The sequence below is a fragment of the Propithecus coquereli genome, unplaced genomic scaffold, assembly GCF_000956105.1.
Source record: "Propithecus coquereli isolate 6110/MARCELLA unplaced genomic scaffold, Pcoq_1.0 Scaffold473, whole genome shotgun sequence".
Classification (NCBI taxonomy): Eukaryota; Metazoa; Chordata; class Mammalia; order Primates; family Indriidae; genus Propithecus; species Propithecus coquereli.
The window spans coordinates 2,319,844-2,347,367 of record NW_012150541.1 but is presented as its reverse complement, the minus strand read 5'-3'; the positions used below and the strand labels follow the sequence as shown (position 1 = coordinate 2,347,367).

General features: G+C 47.1%; 1 protein-coding gene across 1 annotated transcript; it reads right to left on the bottom strand.

The window, feature by feature from the left end:
- Positions 1-1,085: 1,085 nt before the first annotated feature.
- UROS (uroporphyrinogen III synthase) lies at positions 1,086-27,401 on the bottom strand. The gene is made up of 10 exons (XM_012655347.1): positions 27,159-27,401; positions 21,353-21,441; positions 21,072-21,155; positions 19,944-20,040; positions 17,779-17,853; positions 13,523-13,597; positions 5,052-5,132; positions 3,220-3,305; positions 2,138-2,236; positions 1,086-1,560 (listed from the first exon to the last, which is right to left on the bottom strand). Exons 2-10 carry the CDS (start codon positions 21,413-21,415, stop codon positions 1,423-1,425), a joined length of 798 nt encoding a protein of 265 aa, XP_012510801.1. The 5' UTR covers positions 21,416-21,441; positions 27,159-27,401; the 3' UTR covers positions 1,086-1,422.
- Positions 27,402-27,524: the final 123 nt, after the last annotated feature.

The following is a 27,524-nucleotide window of genomic DNA, read 5'->3' as shown; positions in this document are numbered from 1 at the left end:
GGCCTCTAAGACCCTGGGACAGCTGAGCTGTGTGAAGATTCTGGGGGTGCTGACAAGGAGGCTGTCGGTCAGGATAATTGACTTGAGCTCTTTTCAAAATGGGTTTCAGCTTCTCTGGAGTGGGGTGGGGGGAGAGCAATTTCCCACACAGGTGAAGTAAGACAGGGATCCTGCCACTTCTCCTAACGCACTCAAGTGTGAGAAGTTAAGCCTGTGGGTAGGATGGCAAATCCCATGGCCTGCACCTGGGGGCCGGCGGCGACCAGGTCAGACCCAGTGCTGTGTCTTTACTTATTCTACTTAAGCCCCTGGGATGAGTGGCTGCTCCATGCAACCATTGCCGTGATCCAGTTTAATTCTGTCCTGGTTCTGTCACTCACTAGCTATGTGACCCTGGGAAGTCACTTTACCTCTTAAACCTATTTCTTCACCAGAAAAATGGGAACAATAGTCATGTCCACCCCCCGGGGTTACAAGGAATGGCGCTCAGACACGGAAAGTGCCACACACAGAGCTGCAGCCCACGGTAGCTGCTGTACATAAAATGCCTCCCAGCCTGACCTGCCAAGGAGACGGAGGGGTGGGTGGCACAGTGACCTTCCCCACCACTAGCCCACATGCTGTTAAAAGGCAAAGCCAACTTTCATTCAACCCAGCTTAAATTCCAGGCCAAGATTTAAAAAGTGGGACTACAGCTTGGGGACAGATTTGCAAAGCCTTTCTGCAGGGCAGTGCATTTGCAGATGAACCTCTTCTAAGTAGATATCACCCTCCCAGCACCTCCGACACCCAGAGGATAAGATGGTCTGGCTGTCCAGTGCAGCAGTGTACTTTTGAAGGAAATCAAGTCTCTCTGTATTTGAATTACAATTGTCCATAGCTCACAAGCAGGAACTCCAGGGTCCTTTATATAGCATGAATAAACCAGCTTCATACATAGAACTTTTATCATTCATACCAGGTTGGTCGGTCACCAGAGGTGGGCATATCTGTTTCCTCCTTGAACACAGCTCTGCACTGAAAATGACACACGGTAAGTAACAAACACATTCGATGAACACAAGTGGCCAGCGCGGTTTATTTGATCTCCTTCCTGCTGGGCACAGAAAGCTCTCGCAGGGCCTGGGCTGGCGTGTGTCTGGGTTAGGGTCCAAACTGGCTTCTGTGGAGGGCAGTCACATGCATGCAGGCCTGATGCCAGCCCCAGGCCAGGCCCTGGCCCCTGGTCCCCAGCTGGTTCCACTCAGGCTTGAGGCAGGAGTTTGATGGTGGCAGCTCCGAAGAGCCCTTGTCCAACGCCTGGCCCACGAGGAGGCAGCAGCAAGCTGAGGGGCCCCACAGGGAGGAGCCCAGCCCAGCCCGAGCCCAGCTGCCCGGGGCAAGGCTGCCGGGCGGCTGCGGGGCGGCTGCAGGGCGGCTGATTCAGCAGCAGCCTCGGGGCTGCAGGGCCTTTCTGACGACAGCAGCCAGGGCCCCTGGCGTGGGGCTCTCCGCAGTGCAGCTCACAGGCAGGCCGTGGGCGGCCAGCGCCCGAGCTGTGGTGGGGCCAATGGCTGCAAGCTGTAAAGAGGAAGAGAGAACAGAGCCTCAGCCACCAGCAGTGCTGGGGAGGCAGGCGCTGGATGTGTGCGGGGCTGTCAGCTGGCCTTTCTGTGGGGCCTCAGTCCTCACGTGATGTGTTTACATAAATGACAGCGCCGCCTGACTCGGCCGGCTTCACAATCTGCAGAATACCTCCGTATCCACGATCTTATCACAGCCTCGCTGCCGCCCTGAGTGAGAGCACACCATTCCTAGGGCTCAGGTGAGGAGCAGGGACATGCGGGCCCCAGATCGGTGCCCGCCATCGTGGCTGCATCTGCACAGCCCTTCCTCAGACTCCAGCTGCAGACAGTTCTGCTTTGGGTTTCAAGGGGCTCTGGGTGGGGTCCACGGGAGCAGGGTGTGGCAGGGGGTGCCTGGATCCCTCAGGAAAGCAGACAAGGGCTCTGGGGCCAGAGTGTCAGGGTTCAAATCCCAGCCCCACAGGACAATGGCCTCCATCTCCTTATCCGTAACACAGAAAGGGAACCTGGACCCTTCACCGGGCTGCTATGGGATTAAATGAGGTGACACAAAAACCCACTCACTACCTTACCTTAATTTGATCCATGCTGTCACCAGATAACTCTTGAATATGCTTGAGACTGTACGTAACTCCAGAAGGACTGAAAAATGTGATGCTGGCTGGAACCCCCTGCAGGGAAGAGAGAGCAAGACCGGCCCCTTGCCATGATGCTGAGGAGACAGAACATTCCTCTAGCTTCGTCGGCATCAACTCCTCAAGCCACAGGCAGCCCAGGTGGCTTTACGACAGGAGCGGTTCCTGGTTGATGCTGGTGTTTTCTGCTCCAACAAGGCAGAATTCGGCAAGGAACCGCTGAAAGGAGCAGGCTGCGACCAGAAGGCTGGCGCTGCTCCTTGGTTGCCACGCTGGCTCCCAGGTCTGCGTCTGCCTGGCCAGAGGACATGGGCGCCATGCAGCCCGGTGCCTGGCAGACTGGACGGTGCCTCTAGCTCCTGTGGTCAAAGGGCACTGATCGCGTGAGGCAGCAGCCTGCCGGCTCCTGTCAACTCTCCGTCCCCCCAGACGTGGAGCAGACAGGGCATCCTGCGGGGCCTTTCTGCATTTGCTTTGTCCCAGTTTCAGGCAAGGTGTTCAGAGGCCTGTCCTGGGAGTGGAAAGGCAGGTGAGGTGTCTTAACTGAATGTAAATGTTGAAGACAACAGCAACTCAAGCAAGAGCTGTCCATTCTCCTGACTGGGGCCTCCAAGGGTCCCCCACGGACTCCCTGATCCAGTCCAGACCCTCCAGTGGGCACTGTGGGCTCCTCCCACTATGGGCCCAGCCCCTGCCTACGGCCCCGCCGGTGCCCCCACGGGATGGACGACAATGGTAACACCAAGGCCACTATTTACCTCAGGCTTGTGTGTATCCTGGATGCCATACAAAGAGCTTTGCATAAATGATCTCCTTTAATCTGTATAAAAACTTACCAGATAGGTCTATTCCCATTTCACTGAGACAGAAATGGCACCTCAGAAGGGCCATGTCCTCACAGCCACATGCTGGAGACAGTGGAACCATGAGTAGCACCGATGCCTGGGAGCTCATGCCCTTGCCCTGTCCCTCCACCACCTGCCCGCCCTGCCAGAGCGCTCCCTGGAAACACCACGTACCTGCGTGGAATAGTAGCTGCTCAGGTTCACCTGGATTGCTGGGTGCGGAATCGTCTGATAGACAGTGATGCTTTCCATGGGAATCCCTGGGCACAATCGAAACCAGGAAAGATGTTACCGCACTGGGAATGCAATGGGGCCCCCGCCACCGCAGAGTGCAGCTGGGGGAGACCTCCCAGAGCAGCACAACTGTTCTGGAACCAGCTGCTCAGAAACTGGGAGGCCACACTCAGAGCAAGGGTCTTGGACGGCCCCCCGCAAACTGCTGAACACTGCAGAGCGGCTCCCACGACAGAGGCGGCTGAGATGGCTGAGGAAGGACAAAGCACCAGGAACCATGGCCTTCTTTCGTATCCATGAATGCCTTTTGTTCCCATGTTTGTGCGGGTTTGTCCACAGGGACGGTCCCTGGTCACTCCATGAATCCCACAGAGACAGGATTCACAATGCCAGGAAGCAAGATCCAAGAGCAGCTCTTAAGAGGCCGGGAGTCTGGAGGCCCAGCTGCTGCCAGCTCTGTCCCCTCTCTGGGCCTCGGGGTGCCCAAGTGTCGATGAAATGATCAGGCTCTGGACCTTCCCAGGGTCCTTCCCACACCATTCAGTGATGCTAAACATTCCCAGGGGTTTTCAGGGCTGGTGACGAGAGGGGAGGTAGGGACGGGACTAGCACGCATTTACGTCATTGCAGATTTGCTAGGGCAGCCATGCAGTAGGTGAAAAACACTGAAGAGTAGTGAAACTTCAGGCTTATGAAAATGGAATAGAATAGGAAAGAAAATCTCTCAGAAGAAATCCAGATAATTTCAGCATAAAACAAAAATTTATCACTATTTCATACCCCAAAACCTAAAGAAATAAACTGAAGTATCGAACCGCTGATTTGTATATGATTTAAGGATACCTGGGACCAAGCTTGCTCTTATTTTCTCCTGGTGGTTTCCTGTGCCAGAAAGGCTAATGATTTTGCTGATCTTATTAACTAATGTCCTCTGCCTTTATTCCTGGTAGCATTTAGAAGATAGATGACAATCTGGGTAGAAGAGATAGATTTTAATCTGATGGGGGAAAGGGGAGAGTTACAAGGTCTGAGATCACCCTGGGTCACACTGTTCATGGGGATTGCTGTTGGAGGTAACAGTCACAGTTCTATGACGTGCTTGCTCTTGGAGAGCAGGGCATCATGCTACACGCTCTCAGAGCAGCTGGGAGCTTGGTCCTGTGGTCATACGTTTTACAGACGAGGCTACTGACGGTGTCGCTTACTAGTTCACACGGCTAATACACAGCAGAGGGAGAATTCAAATCTCTTCTACTCTTACCCTAAAGTTGATACTCTATATCGCTGATAAGCCTTGCTCCCAGAACAACTGTGTGACGGGAAAAGGAGTGTAGGCGACCCCTAAGACACCTGAGTCAACGATGGTGGCGTGCTGCAGAGGCACAGGCTGATGGTCCTGGAGCTGCAGCCGATGGAGCGGGAGGATGCCGCACACTATTGTAAGGTCAGCTCCATCCGTAGACTCCCTTCTACATGTGGAACCAAGTCTATGGTTCGTCACCTCAGTTATCTGCCCCAGGGCCACCTCCACACCTCCTTCTGTCCCCTCATCCTCCAGGTGAAGGCAGCCAAACAGGCTGAGAAGAGCAGATGCAAGCAAGGCAAGTGCAGACCGCACGCCGTGCTCGACGTGAGGAACGTCCCTGCGGCCCCTTGGCCTGGCCTCTCCAACCCAGGCTGCTCGTGTGAGCTCTGCACGGCTACCCACTTCCTTCACCGCAAAAGCTCAGAGCCCAAAGAGGCCAGTGATGTAGTCAACAAATTCTAGTCACCTTTGTCCTTGAGCATTTTCGGCAGGACTTCTCTCTTGAGGGTTCCACAGGGAAACAGAAGAGGCAATGCTGATGGCTCCCCTGTGAATGAACAACCAGACTTGGTAAATCTTTGTGACAACTCAGGGTGGTACCTGTGTGCAGTGGCATGGCGCGGGGGCAGCTCCAGGAGGGAAAGCAGCCCAGGGCCCCAGGCCACCCCTGCTTCTCAGCTCAGCTCCTCTGTAAATGGGAAGACCAGCTGCTACCCTGCTGAACTTGAAGGGTCATTACATGAAGATCATAAGAGGTGATGTGGGTGAGGAGCTCAGAAAACTCACATGCACGGGATCCAGGGGCTACTGCTGTCCACTCTTCCAGCTCCCTCTCAGCCTGCAGGGGCCCCGGCCGCTGGCCCCGGCCCACTTGGAGCGCAGGCTTTGCACCTCTAAGTCAGAAAGGTAACGATCTGGCGTTGGCACTGGGGGAAGACATTCCCTACATCTGGGGAGGCCCTGGACGAGCCAGGGCTCCCGCTCAGGAGGCAGCCGGCAGCCAGAGTGGCTCCCTGCCCACTCTTCTCCCAGCCAGGCCGGCAGCCACTAGGCCAAGTGCCCCAAGGGCTGATGTTCGGCCCCACAGAGAGAAACCTGCTAAGAAGGGCCCTGCCTCCCCCACCCCCCACCACCCAGCTCTCTTTTCTGGGAAGACTTAAGGGCATTTTCAGTCTTAGGCTCTTTGCAGAATAGTGACAACAGAATGTGATCTGAATACCAATTTGCAACACCACCCCATCCAAAAGTGATGGGTTGTCAGATGCCAGAATCTTCCCCAAATGTGAAAACAAAGCATTTTAGTACAACCAAACATTTCCCCCCACATCTGTCCATTAGATGCAAGAAATTTTAACGAGTGTTGGTCATGCACAAACATTATGTATTTGTCTACATCCTTGAGATCTCTCTGAGCACATCTTTGGTGACTGCAATCAGCGGCGAGCAAAACAGGCTCCCCCAATCCAGCACCGTCTGCACCAGGCAGCAGCTAAACAACAGGACAATTGCAGGCGCCTTTATTTCCAGTACGTAAAACAGCTACATACTGGCGCGTGTCATCTTTATTTAAACTGCTCTGAAAATACCAGTACCAACATAACATACAATGAATCTGGAAATTGTTACATATAGATAATGGAGCCTGCTGATTCCTTCTCCAGTGTGAGGACTGTTTTCATGCACTGCAGGTGCCAGCCCTAGAGACATTTCCAAAACCATGTTCAGATGCTGTCTTCACTTGAGCCTGGACATCCCACGTGTGTGTGTGTGTGTGTGTGTGTGTGTGTGTGTGTGTGTGTGTGTGTGTGTGTGTGTGTGTGTGCATGCGCGCACACACACAGTGCAGGATGCCAGGGGCCAAAGCTCTTCCCAGGGCAACTTCAGGAACCCAGCAGGAAAACCAGACATCCAACTTGCAGCAAGCCCAGCCCCAAAGGCAAGTAAGGGATCTTCAGAAGGTTCACAACTCGCCCCTTCGCGGCGTCTCTTCTGAAGGTCCAGTGGAGTCTCGAGCTGCTCATTCTGACCTCTGACTCCTAGAGGGGCAGGACGCGTAGGCCTGCGAGTGGGCACAGCGCTCACAAGGCTGGGCTGAAGTGGCTCCCTGAGGGCAGGCACTCGTTTCTGTGTCACTCTACTGCCTGTGCCTAGCAGGGAACCTGGCCGTGCGGGCTCAGGGCCCACAGATGCCCAGTGGGCTCAGCAGACACCATGGGAAAGGCGGTGCCCATCAGCACAAAGGAGGAAAACTTGAAAATGTCCTGACTGAATCCTCCTCTGCTGCTGAGGGGAGATCTACTGCAACGATGTTTCTGAGTGCTAACCCTCTTCAAGAGATCAAAGACAAATAATCCACTCCTTTTGGGGGTAAGCTCAATGCTTATGGATTTATCTTCAACCCAAATAGGTCAATGCAATGGTTAAAGCTAACTGATTTTCAACCCAAATAGGAAAATGCAACTGTTAAAGCTGACACAAACAGTGAATTGTGGAGATCAAAGGCTCTGCTCTCCATCCTTTCACAGGAAAAACGCCAGGAATTCCCTAGGAGAGTATCATGCAGCTGAGGAGGGGCTCATAAATAGTCACTCCAGGTAATTAAGATACAATGTCATTTTACTGAAGGATATGCACACGTCTGTCCCCCTCTCAGGACTGTGAGAATCAGCCCTGCAGTTAGTGGGTGCTTAACTGCAGATAATTCGGATAAGGGGGCTGATGGAGGAAGGGCCCAGCCACTCTGCCTGGCTGCAGGAACTTTCCAAGTCCAGGAGGACGGTTCACATAAACCACAGTACAACCTGTCTGCCTTGGACTCTCTGTCTTTTTAAAAGTTATATTGTCTTCTACCTTTTACCATTTAACTGGTAATCACTTTTCCATTAAAGGAGATGTCCTGGGAAAGGAGAATCTGTCTGAGCAATGAGTTATCAGAATAAATGGGTTAACTGCTTTAAGCGCTTACAATAGTGCCTGTCAGAAAGTTAATCAGTGTTAAATAGTAATAAATAAGCAATAACTGTGCATTGGCCTGTTTACTACAAGCATTAGGAACAGATTTTTAGCTTTGAAAATCAGGCTTCAAAGTTTACTGGGGGAGAAAAATGAACGTCTTGGTAAAACCAAGGTGAAGGTCCTTATTAGCAGTCAACATGGATTTTTATTTGGATGTTCTAATTGCAAATGGAAGATTTTTTTAGGACTCACAGATATGACAGTAATAAATTAGAGGAAATAACAAAGGCTTTGCAAAGAATGCAGACCAGTATTCTCCCAGATAAGGGCAGAATATGTTACTATCTACCCAACCAAGCCTTGAGTTAGTTAATTGAAACACCAGCGTGATAGCTCAGAAGTGACACTGATCCCTCTGCCTTGTGCCTGCAAAGCAAAGACACCAGCCTGATGGCTCTGGGCCTTCTAATGAGCAATGACTCAGACGTTCCCTTCTGTCTCCTTCCAGAACAAATGCACCAACTGCAGGTACAGCTCAACTTCTGTCCAGGAAACAGGGGAAAGCCACCTATTCTATTAAGGAGCTAATTGTCCACCCACCCACAAAACCAAAAATCATTCTTTGTAAATCTTGGCACTTAATCCCATGAGGAATGTCAAGATCTACCACTTACATCTATTGCTACATTTATAAAAGAAGGGCTTTGGTACCGTTTAATGCTATAACAATGACTCCCCAGAAACAGAAACAAAAAGCCTGGAGCTGGGTCGTCCTGGACCATCTGCACCGTGCAGCAGCAGCCCCTGGAGTGAACCCGCACATTGACCCGGGAAATGACGCCGGGGGCTGGGCCGTGCCACGAGCAGCCCCTCCAGTGCTCACCCTCCCTGGACAGCTGGAGCAACTGCCCGCGGCTTCCTGGCAGCTGTGTTTCAGCACCTGGCTACACAAAAGTGGGTCACTGCCATGTCTAGGCTGATGCTAAAGAAAACAGCCTTCAGTAATCCACAGTGTGGAACATTCCACAGGAAGCGACAAGGCGGCCATCAGGCTTTTGCTGAAGGGGCTGTTTAGCTGTTCAAATGGTCCTTGAATGGTCTTTAGTCTGCCTCCAAGGACACTGTCCTGAGGTGCCAAGCTGAGCACATCTGCCCTCAGATGCATCCTCACCTCATGCAGCACAGGCGGCCACAGAAGAAAGGGGCCATCAGTCTTTACTAGCAGCAAACAGTGAACACTTTTTACCCCAAATCACAGTCTCCTGAGCCATATGTTTTTGGCTTGAAAATGTCTCACAGTTCTGGCTTATAAGATACTCTAGAGAAAACTTAGCAGTGGTGACCCCTCTTTCTGTATAGCCCAGTTAGAGAGATGGGGTCGAGATTGGGCAGGCCCCCAGCAGTGTAGACCAAGGCATCTGTGGGAGGCTCGTGCACCCCTGGAGATGAGTGAGGTCAGGGGTCCCAGCAGCCCCCTTTCCTCAGGGCTCAGGCTGGTTGGGCAGTGGCTGCCCTCAGGGGCCTTCCCCACAACCTCGGTTGTCACCGAAGACACAGCTAAACCCCAGACAGTACCACACGGACTCATCAACACAAGGATATGTCCAAATCTACAAATCAAAGTCTTAGAACCCACTTTCTTCACTTCAAAATACTCCTCTGACTTCTTCACCTGATGGAAAAGAATTGAACATATTTTGGACTAAGTAATTTCTAGGAGCACACAGAAAAAGGGAACTAGGAAGAGCTTTGGAGTCAGCCAGTCCTGGGCTTGAGACCCAGCCCAGCGCCTATTAGCTCTGTTCCTTTGGACAAGTCACGCCCTCTCTGAGCTCAGTTTCTTCGTCAGTGACAGCAGGTCTAATGATCGTCCCCAGTCACGGCTCAGTATGACAACACGTTAGGCAATTAGAGACAACATGCACAAAATGCCTGCGTATCCTGAGCACGTAACAGGCCTCTACCTCCTTATAATATCCAACAAGGGAGGTTCTCACTGGGATTTCCGCAATACTCGCGGAGCCCCCAGGGCCAGCCCTGGGCGAGGTGGGCTGTGGGATGGAAGCCCCCTTCAAGGCAGGCCCAAGCACAACATCCAGGCCCTGCTCTGTTCTTCTCTCAGGTGTGATGTAAGTTTTAAAAAATGATCTTTTTACTTAAGGGATAAGTTTCTGAGACACGCTCGCAAAGTCCCAGGAACAGTAGAACTGGGTCCTAAACTAGTGACTCTCTTTTGGGCCCAATCCTGACCAAAGCTAGTGGTGGCCTGGCTGGTGCCAGAGAGGGAGCGGGCAGCCAAGTGGTCCTGCCTCAGGCCTGAGGACAACCACTCCAGCCTGTGTCTAGACACGCGGGAGCTTAGCAAGGCTGCAGGGTTCCTGGTGACGGCTGCTCCCAGCACACCCCCTCCAGCCTCCCCTCCCACCTTCTCTGCTCAGGGCCTCCCTCCGACTGGGAGGGATTGGCCACGGCTACTGCCTGAGGAGGCCCTGTCCTTCCTAGAGAGTCCTCTTAAACACAGCCCCTCTGTGGTTAGGATGCCACGGGTGTGATCCTTTTATATAAACTTTCCTGAAGACCTTTACCTTCTTTGGGACACCCCTCACCGCCCACCTGTGACACTGTGACACAGTAGGGAGTAAGTGTTTGGTCTTCATCCCTGTTCCTGACGCAGCTTCTAACACCCTTGGGATTTCCTGAGTGATAGGGGTAAGAGGAGCGTGTTTGGTTATTCGCAATGAACTCCTTTAACCATACAGCAGTTTATGCTAACGAGGGGACTCGTGGTGGCCCTAGATAGCTGCAGGATGGGGCTGGCGGACAGAGGAACCGACCGTGTGATTAGAGGGTTGCAACTTTCAGCCCCACTCCCTGACCTCTGGGGAAAGGGAGGGGCTGAAGATTGAGTTAATCACCAGTGGTCAAGGATTCAATCAGCTGTGCCTACATAACGGAGCCTACGCTATGAATTTGGAGAGCTTCGGGGTTTGTGAATGCTTCCGTATGCCAGGAGGGCGGCACACCCAACTCCACAGCGACAGAGGCTCCTGTGCTCGGGACCCTTGTGGATCTCGCCCCAGGTACGTCTTCATCTCCCTGTTCATCTGCACCCTTATATCCTTTATGGTAAACCAGTAACGTAAGTAAAGTGCTTCCCTGAGTTGTGTGAGCCATTCTGGCAAATGATTGATCCTGAGGTGGGGCCGTGGGAACCCCCAATTTATAGCCAAGTTGGATAGAATGTGGGTACCCTGGGCACGCAATACGTGCATCTGAAGTGGGGGGCAGTCTTGTAAGCCTGGGCCCTTAAACCGTGGGTCTGTGCTAAGTCTGGGTAGTGTCAGAATTCAATTAAGCTGTAGGATACCCAGCTGGGATCTGGAGCGCCGGTGTGAGGAAAAGCCCACACATTTGGTGTCAGAAGCGTTCTGCGGGTTGAAACAGATCCTATTAGTTGGCCTACTATACACAAGCTGTTTATACCTCTTCTTGTCACTTAATCCACCCTGCCTCATGATGGTCACTGATGTCTGTGTCCCCCACCCCCAGCCCCAGCTAAGCTGGGAGCTCCCAGCAGGCTGGAATGGAGCTGGGCCCTCTCCAGCCCCCATACCCTGCAAGGGCCAGGCACACAGGTGTTCCTGGGCAAATGTCTGCTGAACCATATTCTCCTGCGACATGGAGGGAACATGGGGGTGGGACAACAGAGGTGTCAAAGAATGCATAAGTGCCCAAAAGGCCTGTCTAAGCCAATGGATGCACATCCACTGAGCTCAGGAGAGCACAGGCTTGGGGTTTCGGAATGGCGAATCCACTCTGTGACTACAGCTTATTCCTCTGAGTGAGCAGAAAAGGTCCAAGTAGCTCTTCAAAGCCGGAGGCCTCTCGAGTCTCTGCCCACCAGAGTCAGGCACACATACCCCCCACCCCCTGTGAGATCCCCAATCTGAGTGGAAGGAGGTGCTTGGCCAGCAGGTCCTTGAGGCCAGGTTCGCTGACCGTGAGGGCCAAGGGAAGGCGATAGCCTTGCAGTGCCAAGTCTGAACTCCAACCTGCTGCTCCATAGCTTGTGATCTGTCACTTGTTCCCCCAGAGCCTCTCTCACAGCACAGAAAGAACTTTAGGCGATGACGGGAATGTTCTGTGCTGTCCAATGTGTTGCCATTAGCCACAACTGACAACCAGGCTGTGAAATGTGCCCACTGTAACTGGAAACTGAATTTTCAATTTAATTTTAATTAACTTAAATTTAAATGTGAATAGCCATATGTGGCCAGTGGCTCCCATACTGGACAGCACAGCTTGCAGTGGAGATGACTCTGACTTCACAGGGTGGTGGTGACAGTGAAATGAGATGATGCAGGCCAAGTGCCTAAGGATCTGGGGCACACAGAGTGCTCAGTAAGCGCCAGTTTTCAACGTTAACACAGAGCGTGTAGTGACCCAGGAAAGGTAAAATGAAATTATTTTTAAAAGAAAATTGGGGGAAAAAAATAAGAGAATTGGGAAGCTTCGGAAGGACACACTGAGTCCAACAGTGCATGTGACTGCCTGCCACCCCTGTCCTGCAGACTGCTCTGCTGTGGCCTGAGCTGCAGGGACCCCCAGGCCGCAGTGCAGTGGAGATGCAGAGGACATTCCCCAGGACGGGCTCCCAGAAAAATACAAGCGAGAGAACCTTCAGCCAACAGCAATGGCTACGGCGGGAAGACCTCGTAAGACTTTAGTGCACAAGTTTACAGATCAAGAATGGCCAAGACCACCCTGAGAAGGAATATTTTTTAACACACATATTTTGTTTTGCCTAAAAACAAAACCACCCATCACTGTTTCAGAAGCCATAAAAAGACTCATTTAATGTATTCTCTCTCCCTACCCGCCCTGATATCGCTACCCCGGGGGGCAAGGAATATGCCCCTCTCCCGGGACCACCTTAGAGGAAAACCTCAGTGGTCAGCAGTCCATCCGGTCTCTGCCTCCCAGCTCAGCAGACACCCAGGCAGTTCTAGAAAGGGATCCGTGCGTTACAGCTCTGGGCCAGAGCCAAGCCCACCGTTTGCATGGTCTACGGCTGCTCTCCTGCTACCACTGCAGAGCTTAGGAGTTTTGACAGACCATTTGCCTGCAAAGCCTAAAATACCTAGACCTTAACAGATGAAGTTGGCCAGCTCCTCGTCAAGAGGCCTTGATTTCCTCTTCAGTAATATTAATATAATGCAAGATGTTGCTGCTTCATTCTCTCATGTATGACATTACACCTATAGCAGGGAGGGGTCAAATGACAAGAGTGCAAGAGCCTGTGCCTGCAGTTGGACTGAACACGTGGGGAAGAGAGAAGATGGGAGATGCACCCTAGACTACGTGGGACTGACTGCCCTTCATGTGCCCAGTCAGCTTTCCCAGCCCTCTCTCTCCAAAATCTCTGCTCTAAAAATCTTTGCCCAAATATTCTTCCAAAGCCTAAAATTCCATGAAGACGTAGTCCCTGTTTAAATACAAACATCCCTAGAACCAGAGCCGTTTTAAGGCTGGGTCCATGTGTAGCCCAATGATGAGCTTATCAGGTGAGTCAGCTCTTTACCAGGGAGCAAGTTTCTGGGGAAGGAATTCAGAGAAGGAAGCAGCTCCTAAGAAGAGTGGAAAAGACAACATGCAGGAGGGGAGAGTGACCAGCAGCACTTCCTGCCTCTGCCCTCTGTAGAATCGCTTCAGGTCGGCTCTCCTCTGGTTTTATCTACAAACGTTTTGTTTTGTGTTGCATTCAAGTTACCTCAATTTCTTTGGTATAGCGGGTAGAAGGAGGTGGGCTAAGCCTCAAACAAGCGCACGCGTTATGGTCCCAGAGTGTGTTATATGCTGCTCACCAATCAATCTCACCACCAAGAATGCACTGCGGAAATATTCTTTTCCCTGGGTAGTGGTTGTGAGATCAATAAACAAAAAATAAATGGGCTTCATTTAGGGTGGTCTTTTTCTACTTACTGGAACAAATATATTCGGCAAGCTTTTCTGCATTTCCGCACTTTTCTCCTTCTGTATCCAGGCCAATTTTACTCACTGGAAAACAACAAAGAAATGTATTTCTTTACACAGTTATTGAAGTCCTTTTGTTCCAGTGTGGTTTTTTAATGTGCAGATACACAGGCACACACTTTACAAAGCACACAGAGAAAGTCCCTCCTGAAAGCCGGCGCAGGAAGCTCACAGGTGTCCATTCAGAGAGAAGGCACCGGGTCCTGTCCCCGCCCCCACGTGTGGCTTTGGGTGAGGCCTTAGCTAGCTTCTCTGAGCTCTGCGTAGCTCATCTATAAGAGGGGAAAACACTAACCATGTGGGACTGGTTTGAGGGCCATGTGAGACAACGAGAGCAAATTGCTTGCCATCTAGGAGCTCAGTAAAGGCTGTTTTCTTAACAGTCAGGAGATGGTGAGCACGTGGGATCTACTACTTTTTGCAGGAGTCTGCAGTAGAGAGCCCTCATTCTGTTAGGGAGACAAGGCCAGACCACATCCAGCAAGATGTCATGGGTCGATGTGCCTAGACTAAAATGCAAGGGAGGGGAGGAAAGGTTTCATAACAATCTGCCAGCAGGGACCCACAGCATTACAAATGCACACCATTTACAGCGAAGGGCTACACCAGCCCCTTTCGTGAGACGCCTATTCATGAGCTGAGGAAGAAGCAGACAGACCCAGGCTCCCCTGTACTTCTCCAAACAGTGAACACCTGGCCACTCTGCAGAGGGTGTTAATGAAGGAAGGGCCCGGGGGCCGGCTCAGTTAGCACTGCTACCTGCTCACAGGAATGTGGACCTTCTGTGAGGAAAGAGGGGTTGTAGGAGTTCCATTTAGGACTCACACAAGAGGCTGGCTAGTAACAAACGAAAGCTTTAATAAAAATATCACCGGCTTTTAATTTACATATCATCAAAAATGTGCTGAGTGAAAGAGAAAGATGTCCCATGCAGTTGTAAACTTTGTTCAGGAACTTAACTCTCGCTTATGCTGCAGTGCCAACCAGGCTGGGCTTCCCCTACTCTGTTTTTGAGTTCAGAAGGCTGAAATGCACCAAAGAACCCTGAAAAACCTGCAGGAACTGAACTGAGACATAAGAACTTGCAGTGAGGCAGGTTATTAATATTCACATTAAAATGCATTCATATGCATTTTTCCTAAGTGATGAGACAACAGGAACCATACCCAAGAACTAACTTCATATATAGCTCTGCTGATCACAAAATAGGCCCTTGTTCATTTGATCCTTACGCTACAACCCCATGAGAAGACAATTACGCTGCACTTGAGAGGAGGCAGCTGAGGTGTGAGTGGATGAACTGTGGCCAACTCTGACTGCCTGGGGCTATCTGGTCCACCCCGAAACCCACAAAAGGCTCTCAAGAAATGTGTGGTCCTGGGGAATACATGTTGGTCTAAGGTCTCAGCTCCTGCTTGCGGCCAGAGAGACTCCGCTCCAAGTCAGTACAAGCATGTCAACCAACACTCCAGCCTGAGTGAGCCCATCTTAAGGGCCTTCCCTAAGTAAAGACTGAGGACGTATTGTACAAATACTACAGCATGTACTCTTCTCCATCTATTAGTCATCAATAATATCTGCAAAGGTGTAAGTCAAGGTGCAACATTTATGAAGAAACACAGACGTCTTCTCCGACTAGATTTCCACAGTGAGACTTCTTGATGTTCACTGGATCCTGTTCATTACTATTTTGAGGAAAATGCCTACCTTTTCTTCTCTTTGCTTCTCCTGACCTGGTCCACAGGCTCTGAGAAGCCAGGCAGGCTCTCAGCCAGCGGGCTCCCGGGTGATCCAAGGCAGCACCCAGTGACCCTGGGAGCCACGCCCCTGTGCCGTGCCCCACTCACATGTGGGCTGGACTAACTGACGAGATTCAAATGAAAAGAAGATGGCAGAAGTGATGGGATGTCATTTCTGAGATTAGGTTATAAAAAGACTGTGGCTTCTGTCACGGGTGCTCTCTTTTGCTCTCTCTTGGATAACCTCCTGAGAGGGGAAGCTAACTGCCAGACTCAGGTGGCCCTGTCCAGCGGCCATGCGAGTGAGCTGAGAAACAGATCTTCTGGGGCCTGCTGACAGCCATGTGAGTGATTTTGGAAGTAGACCCTGCCCGAGTCTCAGGATGTGTGCAGCCCTGGCCACCAGCTCGACTGTAGCCTGGTAACAGCCCTGAGCCGGAAGAACCCAACTAAGCCATGCCCAGATTTCTGGCCTATATAAACAGTGAGATAATAAATGCTTCTTTCTAGTCACTAAGTTTTGGGGTAATTTCTTACACAGCAAAAGATGACTAGTACACTGAGCCTGGTCTCCTTCCACCTGCTGGTGCTCAACTTCCTCTAACTCTCCAGCCCCTGCTGAGACTCTAGATGAATAGAAACCTCAGGGAGTTCAAGTGCGAGCAATGCCTCCTCCCCGTACCCACTAAAGAGAACTCCTTTGCACATTGTGTCTGAAAAAGTGAACTAATAGAATGTTCAGAGTTGGGTGACTCACGTTCATGTTAAGGAAGAATGTGGTTTCCTCTCAAAGAGATTTTTAAAAGTTGTGAAATGCCTAATTTCATCTCTCCTTTGATAAGATGTTCCCAGCATTTAGAACATGTCCTTTTCCTTCACAACTGAATAAACAGGGACCAGCCTGAGTCCAGCGAGTGCCCAGCTGAGACCAGAGCTCTGCTGCTTGTGCTGCCTTGATGACGCTCCACTCCCAGCTACTCCTCTGAGTTTCAAGACATAGATTCCCACAATTGTATCACCATGGTCTTTTTTCTAGTTTTCTTCTCATTTGACAGAACAGTGACAGCAAATTGCAGAGTGATGCTGCTGAAATCAAACTGCAGGGTGTGTGATAGCTCAAAATGATCTTTTATCAGCTCGTATTTGAAAGCTAGGAAAATTTACAAATATACTATATAGTTGATAGTTGAATTTTTGGTATGTTAGTCAGAAATTGCCTATATTCTTTCCTTTTCTCATTCAGAAAAAAAATGGTAAAGGAAAGTACAAGCAAATTCTTACTTTTGGGGGGAGATGTGCAGGAGTGGAGGTGGTTCCCTTGGCAAACAAGCCGCTGACTCCCTCTCCCTGGCTGATCTGCTGAGCTTGTGGAAAAAGTCATGCTCTGCAGAAGAGCCAGGCATCATCCCTTCATCAGCCTCGCAACTCCCAACCGGTCCCCAATCTCGTTGTGTTCGCTGCAAAATGTGCTTTTAATTTTTGAACTATCTTCTCTCATATTACACCCTCTCTCAATATTTTGAAATTCATTTGGACAAGTTGAACCATTTTGAAACAAAGTTACAGGTTACTTTATTCACAATTGCTAGGCATTGTTTTAAGTATTTATAATGTTTAATGTTAATTTTTAATGATTCATTATTCACATTTTATGCTTAAAAAGAATATATAAATTCAAGACTATTTGGAAAAATGTAGAAAATATTAAGAAGCTATAAAAACTATAATAGCACCATATGGAGATTTAGGTTTTTTAAAAGTGATAGTAAAATATGTAACATAAAACTTTACCATTTTAATCATTTAAGTGTATAATCCAGTGGCATTAAGAATATTAACAATGGGGCCGGGCGCGGTGGCTCACACCTGTAATCCTAGCTCTCTGGGAGGCCGAGGCGGGCGGATTGTTTGAGCTAAGGAGTTCGAAACCAGCCTGAGCAAGAGCGAGACCCTGTCTCTACTAAAATTAGAAAGAAATTAATCGGACAACTAAAAATATATAGAAAAAATTAGCCGGGCATGGTGGCGCATGCCTGTAGTCCCAGCTACTCGGGAGGCTGAGGCAGGAGGCTTGCTTGAGCCCAGGAGTTTGAGGTTGCTGTGAGCTAGGATGATGCCATGGCACTCTAGCCCAGGCAACACAGTGAGACTCTGTCTCAAAAAAAAAAAAAAAAAAAAACAATATTAACAATGGGATTAGTGGGCCAAAGAGTACAAACATTTTAAGAAAGTTCTTGAATATACACTGACCAAACATTTCTCAAAAGATGTAAACCAATTTTTAATGCCATTTGGCAATGTTTGAATATACTTGTTTCATTGCACTCTTATCAATTATATATTTAACTAATTAATTTTTGCAAATTTAATAGGCAAAATATATTTTTATACAGAATTAAAGTGTTTAAAAAAAGCAAATGGGGCTACACCATTTTTTGATGTTTCATTTTTACCTTGATTCCTTACCTAGAGAAGCAGTAGCGTTCCCAACAACATACACTGACTTAGCATTCCATTTTTCTTTCAGAGACTTTTCCCAGACTGTAAAACATGAAAATATATGAGAGTTGTAAATACCAAAGTGGCCATTTCGATTGTTGCCCAAGGTTGCTTGTTCATCCTAAGAAAGCAAAGCAAATTATTAATAACCAAATGTAAAGAATAACACCTCAAACTAAAATTCCATTTTCATATTGTTCATATTTTGCAGGCAAATTTTTAAAAATCTCTTTGGTAAATGTTTCAGTATGCCTTGCTTGAAATATTAACTCATTTCCACAGCTGGTACTATGGAAAATTTTTAATATGTACTAGCAGCATTTTTAACGTATACTAAAAAACAAACATAACTTGAAGAATTAATTTGCATCATGACATTAAAATTTAAAAATCTAGACTTTTAAAGAAAAGTCACTGATCATTAAAAAATGTGTCTAATAAAGAAACACAATTGGTTTTATTTGGGACGTAAATCTGAAAGCAGTCAACAAACTGTAATCTCAGTTGAGGGGGCTCATTTATCCATTAGGTCAAAGTAGAAATAATAAATTTCAGGTTCATTAACAAACACAATTTAATGCAGAATACTACCACTTTATGACCAAAAAAAATCTTTAAATACGAATTACAGAAAAATTAAAGAGAAAATGGATTGTATAAATATATCACGAGGCCACTGGGCATTCAATACATTTTCAAAAGACAAAGAAACATTAATTCTTCTTTCCTAAAATCTGATTATGAACATAACTTTCCCTTAAATTCAATAGTATTACTCTACCTTTTACTGTCATAGGGAAACTCCCTTTAAACAGTTACCAAAGATTGAGTTTTGCTTTCTTTCTTACCCCACAAATACATTATTTATTAAAAAATTATCCATAGCCTGTGAATAAACCCTTTTCCAAGAAAAATATCAGACTTTCTCTTCAACAGGCGGTGAATGTGTGTATGACATCACCAAGAAGGTGATAGATTTAGGCTGTGATGAAGCCTCGTTAAATGTGAAGAAAGAGAATAACCACTCGCCACCGTCCCTTACTCGGTGCCTACTCTGGTCCAGGCAACGTCCCAGATGCTTGAATCACAAACCTGCGACTTGCAGACTGTGTGGTCTTGGAGAGTTCAATACCCTCTTCTTCAGGCCCTCATCCGCCAAGCGGAAATACTAACCGTACCTACCCCACAGGATGACGCATTCGGGACGGTGTCTGGCACACGGTGGGCAGCACTCAGTAAGTTCCACTTAGCTAACAGAAGTAATAATCACAGGTGTTATTACCTCCACTTTAAAGACAAGGAAACTGAGGCTCAGAGAGGTTAAGGAACTTGCCCAGGTCAGAGTGGCTGCATGAGCCCAGGACTAACTCTCCCCACAGCTCTCTGGCAACCCCTCTCCCTGCTGCCCCTGCGTGTGAGTGTAACTGTGTAGGCAGCTGGCCTGGGTTTGAAGCCTGGCTCCGCACTGACTGGTTCTGTGGCCTTCGACAGGTGCTTACTCTTCCCAGCCTCCGCTTTATCAACGGTAACAAGAGATCATAGTACGTGTGCCTCTGGATTTTCATCCAGGGTTAAATGAGGTAATAAAGGTGAAGTATTTAACACAGAGTCTGATGTATACAGGCACTCCATAAATGTTAGCTAGTAAGCTGTTCAATCGTGTTGATTAAGAAGGTGGTTCAGTCTGAAACCCGGGGTCCTGTCAACGGGCAGTGCCATTTTCATACTGTTTTGATGGAGAAGGAAGGAGGTGGGCTGAAGGGTCAAAGAGATGACTACATCCCTAAGCGCCAGCCATGGCACTGATCATTTTCATAGATTGTTGTATTTCCTCACCAACCCTTTGAGGAAACTGGTATGTATCCTATTTTCAGAGGAAGAGGTGCCTGATATATTCTAAGGGGAGATATGAATGCCCAGCAGGTGAACATTTAAGACTCTCCCCCAGTGACATCTGTCTGGGAGTTTAGGAGGCAGCTCCGTCACCTGTTTCCCAAAAAAGTATCTGTGAGCTGACATCACTAAGCACCCAGTCCTGTTAGAAACGTAGCTGTTTCTAGAATCTAGTGTCCCAGCAGGAAAAATAAGAGTAAACACAAGTGTAGTGGAATTCACAGCAGACCTACCCTCACCTTCTGTTTTATTGTCTTTCTCCAAACACAACTCCATTGCTTCCACTGCTCTGGGGCTGGTAAAAATGAGTCCTCCGTAACCTTCAGGATGAGACAGCTGCACACCAAAAAGCAATAAAGATATTTTATATGATGGCCAAGTTCAACATCTCCCAAGGAGCTATGACCCCAAATGCTTCACCAAAGTCACAGGCAAACTAATTCTTTCCATCCATCTACCCATCACTTATTGAGTGCTAGAACTATTTATTCTAGGCCTTTTAGGCTACACAGGTGAATTCATTATTCATAGCATTTCCCTCAGGAAGCTCATAGTCTAGGGAAGAGATAGACACAGGGTAGTAAGTGTCACTACAGCCAAGAGGGGAAGCCTGGCTCAACCTGGGATTGGGTGGGGTGCAGGCAGGAGGGTAGACTTGACCTGCATCTTTAATAACACTGGACTATTCAGGAGGTGATATCCATGCTGAAGTCTGGATTTTCAAAGATAATAATGGTGATGTCACCTACTGAACATTTATTCTGAGCCAGGCATGGAGCTGTTGTATGCATCTGCCTTCACTGAAGCTGTGGACACTGAATCTTTAATATGAAACATTTGGAAGGCTTTACTGGGCTTGTCTCCTGCAATATCTGTCACTCTTACACTGGAAGCATAACTGAAGTCGTGGGCAGAAGCTCTGAGTTTGAGTACCAGCCCTGTCTCTCACCTGCTGGAGGCCTTGACTGCGTTGCCTAACCTGGGGCCCCAATCTCCAACATGGGAAAAGCACACCTGTCTGGCCTGCTTTGCAGAGATTGGGGGTGGGGTAAATTAAATGAGAGGATGAATGAAAGGGTTCTAGGACTGCTGAGAGCAATGCAGGTTTGGTGCTCTCACCATGACCTGCTCTTCTGGGCTCTGATCTCCAGATCTGGGTGGCTTTCTGGACGAGCTGGTAGAAGCTCAGCCAAAGAATAGCAGCAGCAGCAGTCTCCTGGAGCCAGGTAAGGTTGTGCTGTCTTTGTTTTAAAGTTTGGTTAACAAAAAAAAAATAATAGGGTAGTAAAATAGTCTTTCTGGCTTGGGCGGGCAAGCATTCTACAGAATCCAAACACTAACCTGGTGCTCAGACAGACAGGCCTTACCTTCTCAGAGAAACTGGGAAGAGACAAAAACTCAAATGATAAAACAGGAATCAAAGTGGCTTCAAGTCCATGTAATCCTAATTCCTGAAAATGAAAGAATATAGTTCTGGATTGGCCAGGGCTGTACTGAAAATAAGGGTCATGATATCACAATTTATTCTGTGTCAGTTCCTCTGAGTTTTCACAGAACCCTCCCCTGCCAGCTCCAGCTCCAGCCCCCTTGACTCCATTAGTAAGGATGCTATGTGTTTTATGGGACAAGGGAGTCACAGGCCACTTACCCTGATATATGGATCCTGGCCACCATCATCTTCCTTAGCATCTTTCAGTAAAAGAACCTTCATTGTTGCCTGGTAGTCCTTATAGGGTGCTGTGACAGAGCAAGGAAACAGATCTTAATTAGATCTCAAAGACACTTCCTAAGCAATGTTGGATGGGGAGGGAGCACAAGAAGAAGGTAATTAATTGCTTGCTGAAGAGACCTATCCCTCCTACACCATGACTTAGCACTAATGGGCTTGTTCTTTCTGAAGACCCTTGTCACTGATAAGGCCAAGGGAGAGCATGTTAGCAGTTGATATCGCTTGGAGAGGCAGATGAAAGCCATTAGTGAAAGTGAAGTGTCCTACACATTTGTGGCTTAGAAAAAAGAACAGGTGCAAATTCTGGGTTGTGTCAACAGCAAATAGAGAAACGGGTATCTTATATTTTAAAGAGACAAATAATTATTTCCATTTCAAGATAAATATACTAAGTAGCTCATAAGACTTTAGGAAATAATTATATTGACTATGCCATTTCTCAAATAATGTTTTCTAAATGTTGTCAAGTATCACCAGATAATCTAAAAACCTGGAAAACAACTTGTCAACATGTATCAAAAGCCTTATACGCTTCATACTTTCTTCCTATAATTTCACTTCTAAGAATAAATACTAAGGCAACATTCATAAATGTGTACAAAGATTTAACATAAAGATGTTCACTCTGGTATTCTTTAGAATTACAAATGATTGGAAATAATGTAAACATTCAACAATGAGAGAATGGTTAAATAAATCATGGTACAGTCATATGAAATCATTAAAATATTCACAAATAACTTAATTACATGGATCAATCACGAAATAATCTTAAGAAAAAAACAGGATTCAGAATTACATAAGTAGTATGATTTTATAGATTATATAGACACAAAAGGATATGTATCAAAATATTAATAGTAATTATTTGAGTGGTAGCTTAGGATTATTATCTTCTTCTTTACCTCTTTCAGTATTCTACAAATTTTTTTTACAATGAACATTATAAACCTCTTATTTCAAAGGGGGAAAAGCACATTATAACCATCCCAAAGGCCTCAAAATAAATCCTCTTGAGGAACTTCAGAATAAATCTGCTTGAGATGCAGATTACCCCATAAATGGCATTAGACCCACCAGTTAGTTACTTAATAAATATTATGCAGTGGTTTTTTATTTTAATGTCCTTTTTTCAAATTTCAGAATATTACAGGTGTATAAACGCTTTGGTTACATATATTGTCTTTGCACCACCCAAGTTGGAGCTACAAGTGTGCTCAACCCCCAGACATCATGCACTGTACCCCTTTGGTGTGAATTCATCCATTCCCTTCTCTCCTCTCCCACCTGCCCAGTGCCCTATGAATGTTACTTCCATATGTACACATAAGTGTTCATCAATTATTACAGTATCAATTTAATGGTGAGTACATGTGGCACTTGTTTTTCCATTCCTGTGATACTTCACTTAGAAGAATGAGCTACAGCTCCATCCAGGATAATACAAGTTCACCATTTTTTGTGGCTGTGCAGTACTCCATGGTATACATATACCACATTTTATTAATCCACTCATATATTGATGGGCACTTGGGTTGTTTCTGCATCTTTGCAATTGTGAATTGTGCTGCTATGAACCTCCGAGTGTAGATGTCTTTTTTATAGAATGTCTTTTTATCTTTTGGGCAGATATCCACTAGTAGAATTGCTGGATCAAATGGTAGTTCTACTTTGAGTTCTTTGAGGTATCTCCATATTAATTTCCATAGAGATTGTACTAGTTTGCAGTCCCATCAGCAGTGTGTTGATTCTGCCAATCCATGAGCATGGTATGGTTTTCCATCTGTTTACGTCCTCTGCTATTTCCTTCCTCAGTGTTTTGTAGTTCTCCCTGTAGAGGTCTTTCACCTCCTTAAATTTATCCCTAGGTATTTTATTTTCTTTGTTGCTATTGTGGAAAGGTATTGGGTCTTTGATTTGGTTCTCTGTTTGTTGTTGGCATATATGAATGCTACTGATTTGTGTATGTTGATTTTGTAACCTTAGACTTTGCTGAATTTATCAATTCCAGTAGTCTCATGGCAGAATCTTTGGGGTTTTCTAGATATAAAATCATATTGTCAGCAAAGAGTGGTAGTTTGACCTCTTCTTCCCCCATTTGCATGCCCTTGTTTTCCTTCTTTTATCTGATTGCTCTGGCTAGGACTTACAGCACTACGTTGAACAGAAGTGGTGATATAAGACAACCTTCTCTGGTTCTAGTTCTAAGTGGGAATGCTTTCAATTTTTCCCCATTCAGTATGATACTGGCTAAGGGTTTGTCATATGTGATTTTTATAATTTTAAGGTAAGTCCCATTTATGCCTATTTTGTTAAGTGTTCTTATGATAAAAGGGTACTGAATTTTGTTGAATGCTTTTTTTGCATCTATTGAGAGGATCACATGGTCTTTGTTTTTACTTCCATTTATATGATGAATTACATTTATAGATTTCCGTATGTTGAACCATCCCTACATCTCTGGGATGAAGCCACTTGGTTGTGATGGATTATTTTTTTGATAAGCACCTGAATTCAGTTTGCCAGGATTTTATTGAGAACTTTTGCATCTATATTCGTAAGAGATATTGGCCTGTAGTTTTATTTATTTATTTTTGTTGAGTCCTTTCTGGTGCTAGTTCTAAGCAGGAATGCTTTCAATTTTTCCCCATTCAGTATGGTGCTGCTTGAGGTATCAGGGTGATGTTGGCTTCATGAAACTTGTTGGGGAAGATTCCTTCCTTCTTGATGTGGAATAATTTCTGCAGAATAGGCACCAGTTCTTCTTTGTAGGTCTGGTAAAATTTGGATGTGAAACCATCTGGTCTAGGACTTTTTTTTTTTAGGAAGGTTTTTAATTGCTGCTTCCATTTTGGTACTTGATATTGGTCTGTTCAGGAATTCTGTTTCTTCCTTACTGAGCCTAGGGAGTCTGTCTGCTTCTAAGAATTTGTCCATTTCCTCCACGTTTTCAAGTTTACATGTGTAGAGGTTTTTAGAGTACTCATAGATGATACTTTGTATTTCTGTGTTATCAGTTGTAATTTCTCCTTTTTCATTACTGATTAAGCTTATTAGAGTCCTTTCTTTTCTGATTCTGGTTAATCTAGTGAGAGGCCTGTCAATGTTGTTTATCTTTTCAAATAACCAATTTTTTGTTTTATTAATCTTCCCTATAATTTTTTTGTTATCAATTTCATTTAGTTCTGCTCTGATCTTGGTTTCTTCTTTTTTGCAGTGGTTGATAAGAGTCAACAGAATACATTGTTTGAAGCAGAAATGTGTTAACTTCATTACTTATAAGTTACTCCTGAATATATTTCTGGAATATTACAGTATCTATGGAACATTTTAGGAAAATCTGGCCCAAAATGAACTGCTTTGTATCTAAGCAATAAAACCTGGGTGAATAAATAATAATTATGAAATTAAGTTCTAATTATTGCTGCTGTCAAGGTGTTAGCTAGAGAGATTGGGGATTTGGGGAAATGGGAAATATGGTTCCTATCATTTCCTGAAGTTATTCAAAATGTGTCTCACACAGAATTTAGAAGCCTACCCTTCTGCAATGGTCACTTTTGTGTCACCTTGACTAGGCTATAGTCCCCAGTTTTTATAAACACTAATCTAGATGTTGCTGGGAAGGTATTTTGGAGATACAATAAAGTCTGCCATCGACTAGCTTTAAGGGAGATTATCCTAGGTAATCTGGGTGGCCCTGATTCAATCAGTTCAAAATCCTTAATAAGAGCAGAACTGAGGCTTCCCTGAGGAAGAGGCGATTCTATCTGTGGACAAAGCTTCAGCCTCTGCTGAACCCCAGCCTGCCCTTCCTGTGGGCCTACCCTCCTTATTGGCTTACACTATAGATTCAGACTTGCCTTGCCAGCACCCACAGTTGCTCAAGCCAGTTCCTCACAATAAATTTCCTAACATATATCTCTTACTGGTTCTGTTTCTCTGATTGAATTCTAACTAATACACTTTCCAATTTGAGGGCTCCAGGAATCTTGTATGTCACTGAGTGGTAGGTAAAATGGATTTTCTGCTAAGGCATGGATCCTTTTGTGGCACACAAAGCAAGCAACTAGTGTGGGGATGAAAGAGCCGAGCATGATGCTGTTGGAAGCAGGCAATCCAGAGCTCCACTCAGCCCCCACCATGTCTGTGCCATGGATCTAGGCTCTGGGATACAGACCCCCATGTTCTTTCTCAGCCTTCAAGAGCCCTAAGCAGACAGTAGGGTGCAAACTCCCTGCTCCAGCTCTCTGCCTCAGTACCTGCCAAAAAATCAGATTTCAAGGACTCAGATAACCCAGCCTCGTGGAGAGAAGAAAAAAAAAAAAAAAAAGAACACCTACAGCAGCTTTGCTGCTGCTTCTGTTATCAGGCTGCTAAAGTGGAGGGGGGAAAAAAAGCCATTTTTACCCTTTAAAAACACCAAGCCCTTGGCCTCGCTGCCTAGCACTTCCTTTCCTTCCTCTTTGGCCATTCCCTCCTTTTCTCTTCCTTTCCTCCTTTCTTTCCCAGGAAAATAAACTTTGTACTTCATTTTATCCTAAACATGGTCTGAGAATTCTTTCTCTTCCTGTGGTGAGCACCTAGTAAATTTCTACCCTTTCAGTAAGCATATTAATGTACATGACATGGCCTGGTAGACAAGAGACTTTCAGGAAAGATGGAACTCATGGAACACAATCATGGGGGCTCTGGGCTAATGGGCCCTTTACAGTGCCCTGACTCTACATCTACTGATGAAGGATTACTGATTCATAAGATGTTACCACACTGCTGTTTAAACCTCTTCAGTGATGGCCACCTCACGACTAGGGGCAGCTCATTCCATTTTTATAATCAAACATATCCAATCCACTCCCTTCACTGCACAGAGGAAAAAAATGTAGAACCATAGATCTCATTCCCAGAAAACTGGTGTCTTCTCTAATCAACGATTTTCCTTCCAAATTAAAGTCTTTACAGCAGGCTAAAAATTGGTAGCCTGTGGAATAAAACCTGACTGGCAGATGCATTTTATTTGGCACAGATTTTAAAAATCAAGATGTTTCTTGTAAAAATCCAGAACTCCAGCTCCTCCTGAAATGGAAAGATCTGACAACACTGGGCCAGTATTTCCATTTGGTCACAACTAGTGGCAGCTGAGGCATGTACATACTCTACTTTGTCACAGGCCTGTCCACTCTATTCTGTCAAAATAGGATCAGGTCTTTAATTTGGATAACCCCAATGGCCCTGAAGCATTTAAGGTTGCGAAACCAGCTTTAAAAAGCTTTTAGGCCAGGTGCAGTGGTGGCTCACACCTGCAATCCCAGTGACTCGGGAGACTGAGGCGGGAGGATCGCTTGGGCCCAGCAGTTCTAGGTTGCGGTGAGGTCCGATCTGCCACTGCACTCTGGCCCGGGCGACAGCACAAGACCTGGCTCCAAAACAAAAACAAAAAACCCAAACAAATTTTGGGTCAGAGGGTTAACTAGGGCAAGGATTCGGATCGGATTCCTTCCATCACTGACCAGCCTGTGCCCCCAGCTGTTTTGGGAACACACCGCGGGGTCGGGTCTGATGCTGGCGTGGGGTTATCTGCACGTGTCCGCTGACCTTCCGGTCAAGGCCAGACCAGTGGTCTCCGGGTCCGATCCTATCTTGTCACATATCGCTAGGGACCGCAGGCAGATCCCTGCACGCCCGCGGGCGACAGTGTTTTCACTGGTACCCGGGCAGCGGCACCTACCTCGCGGGGCTGGTGAGGGGCGGAGATGGGACCGTGCCCAGCACGGCGCCTGGCACACGGCAGGCGCCCAGGCGGGGGGCGGTATCTCGCAGTCCCAGCAAAGAAGCTGCAGAGGCTGCAGGACCAATGCCAACAGGGTGCACAGCCCCCTCCCCGTGCGGGGCCCCGGGGCGTCCCGCACCTCAGCCCAGGGGTCACGGGACCCAAGCAGCTCCCACCTGGGCGCTGGCGCACGCGCACCGACATCGAGGCGCTGGGCGACTGAGCTAGATGGGTCGAACCACTGCGCGAAGGGGAGGGAAAGCCTTGGAAGGGATGAAGCAGAACGGAGGGAGAAAGAAAAGACCAAGATAGGACCCCAGGCTG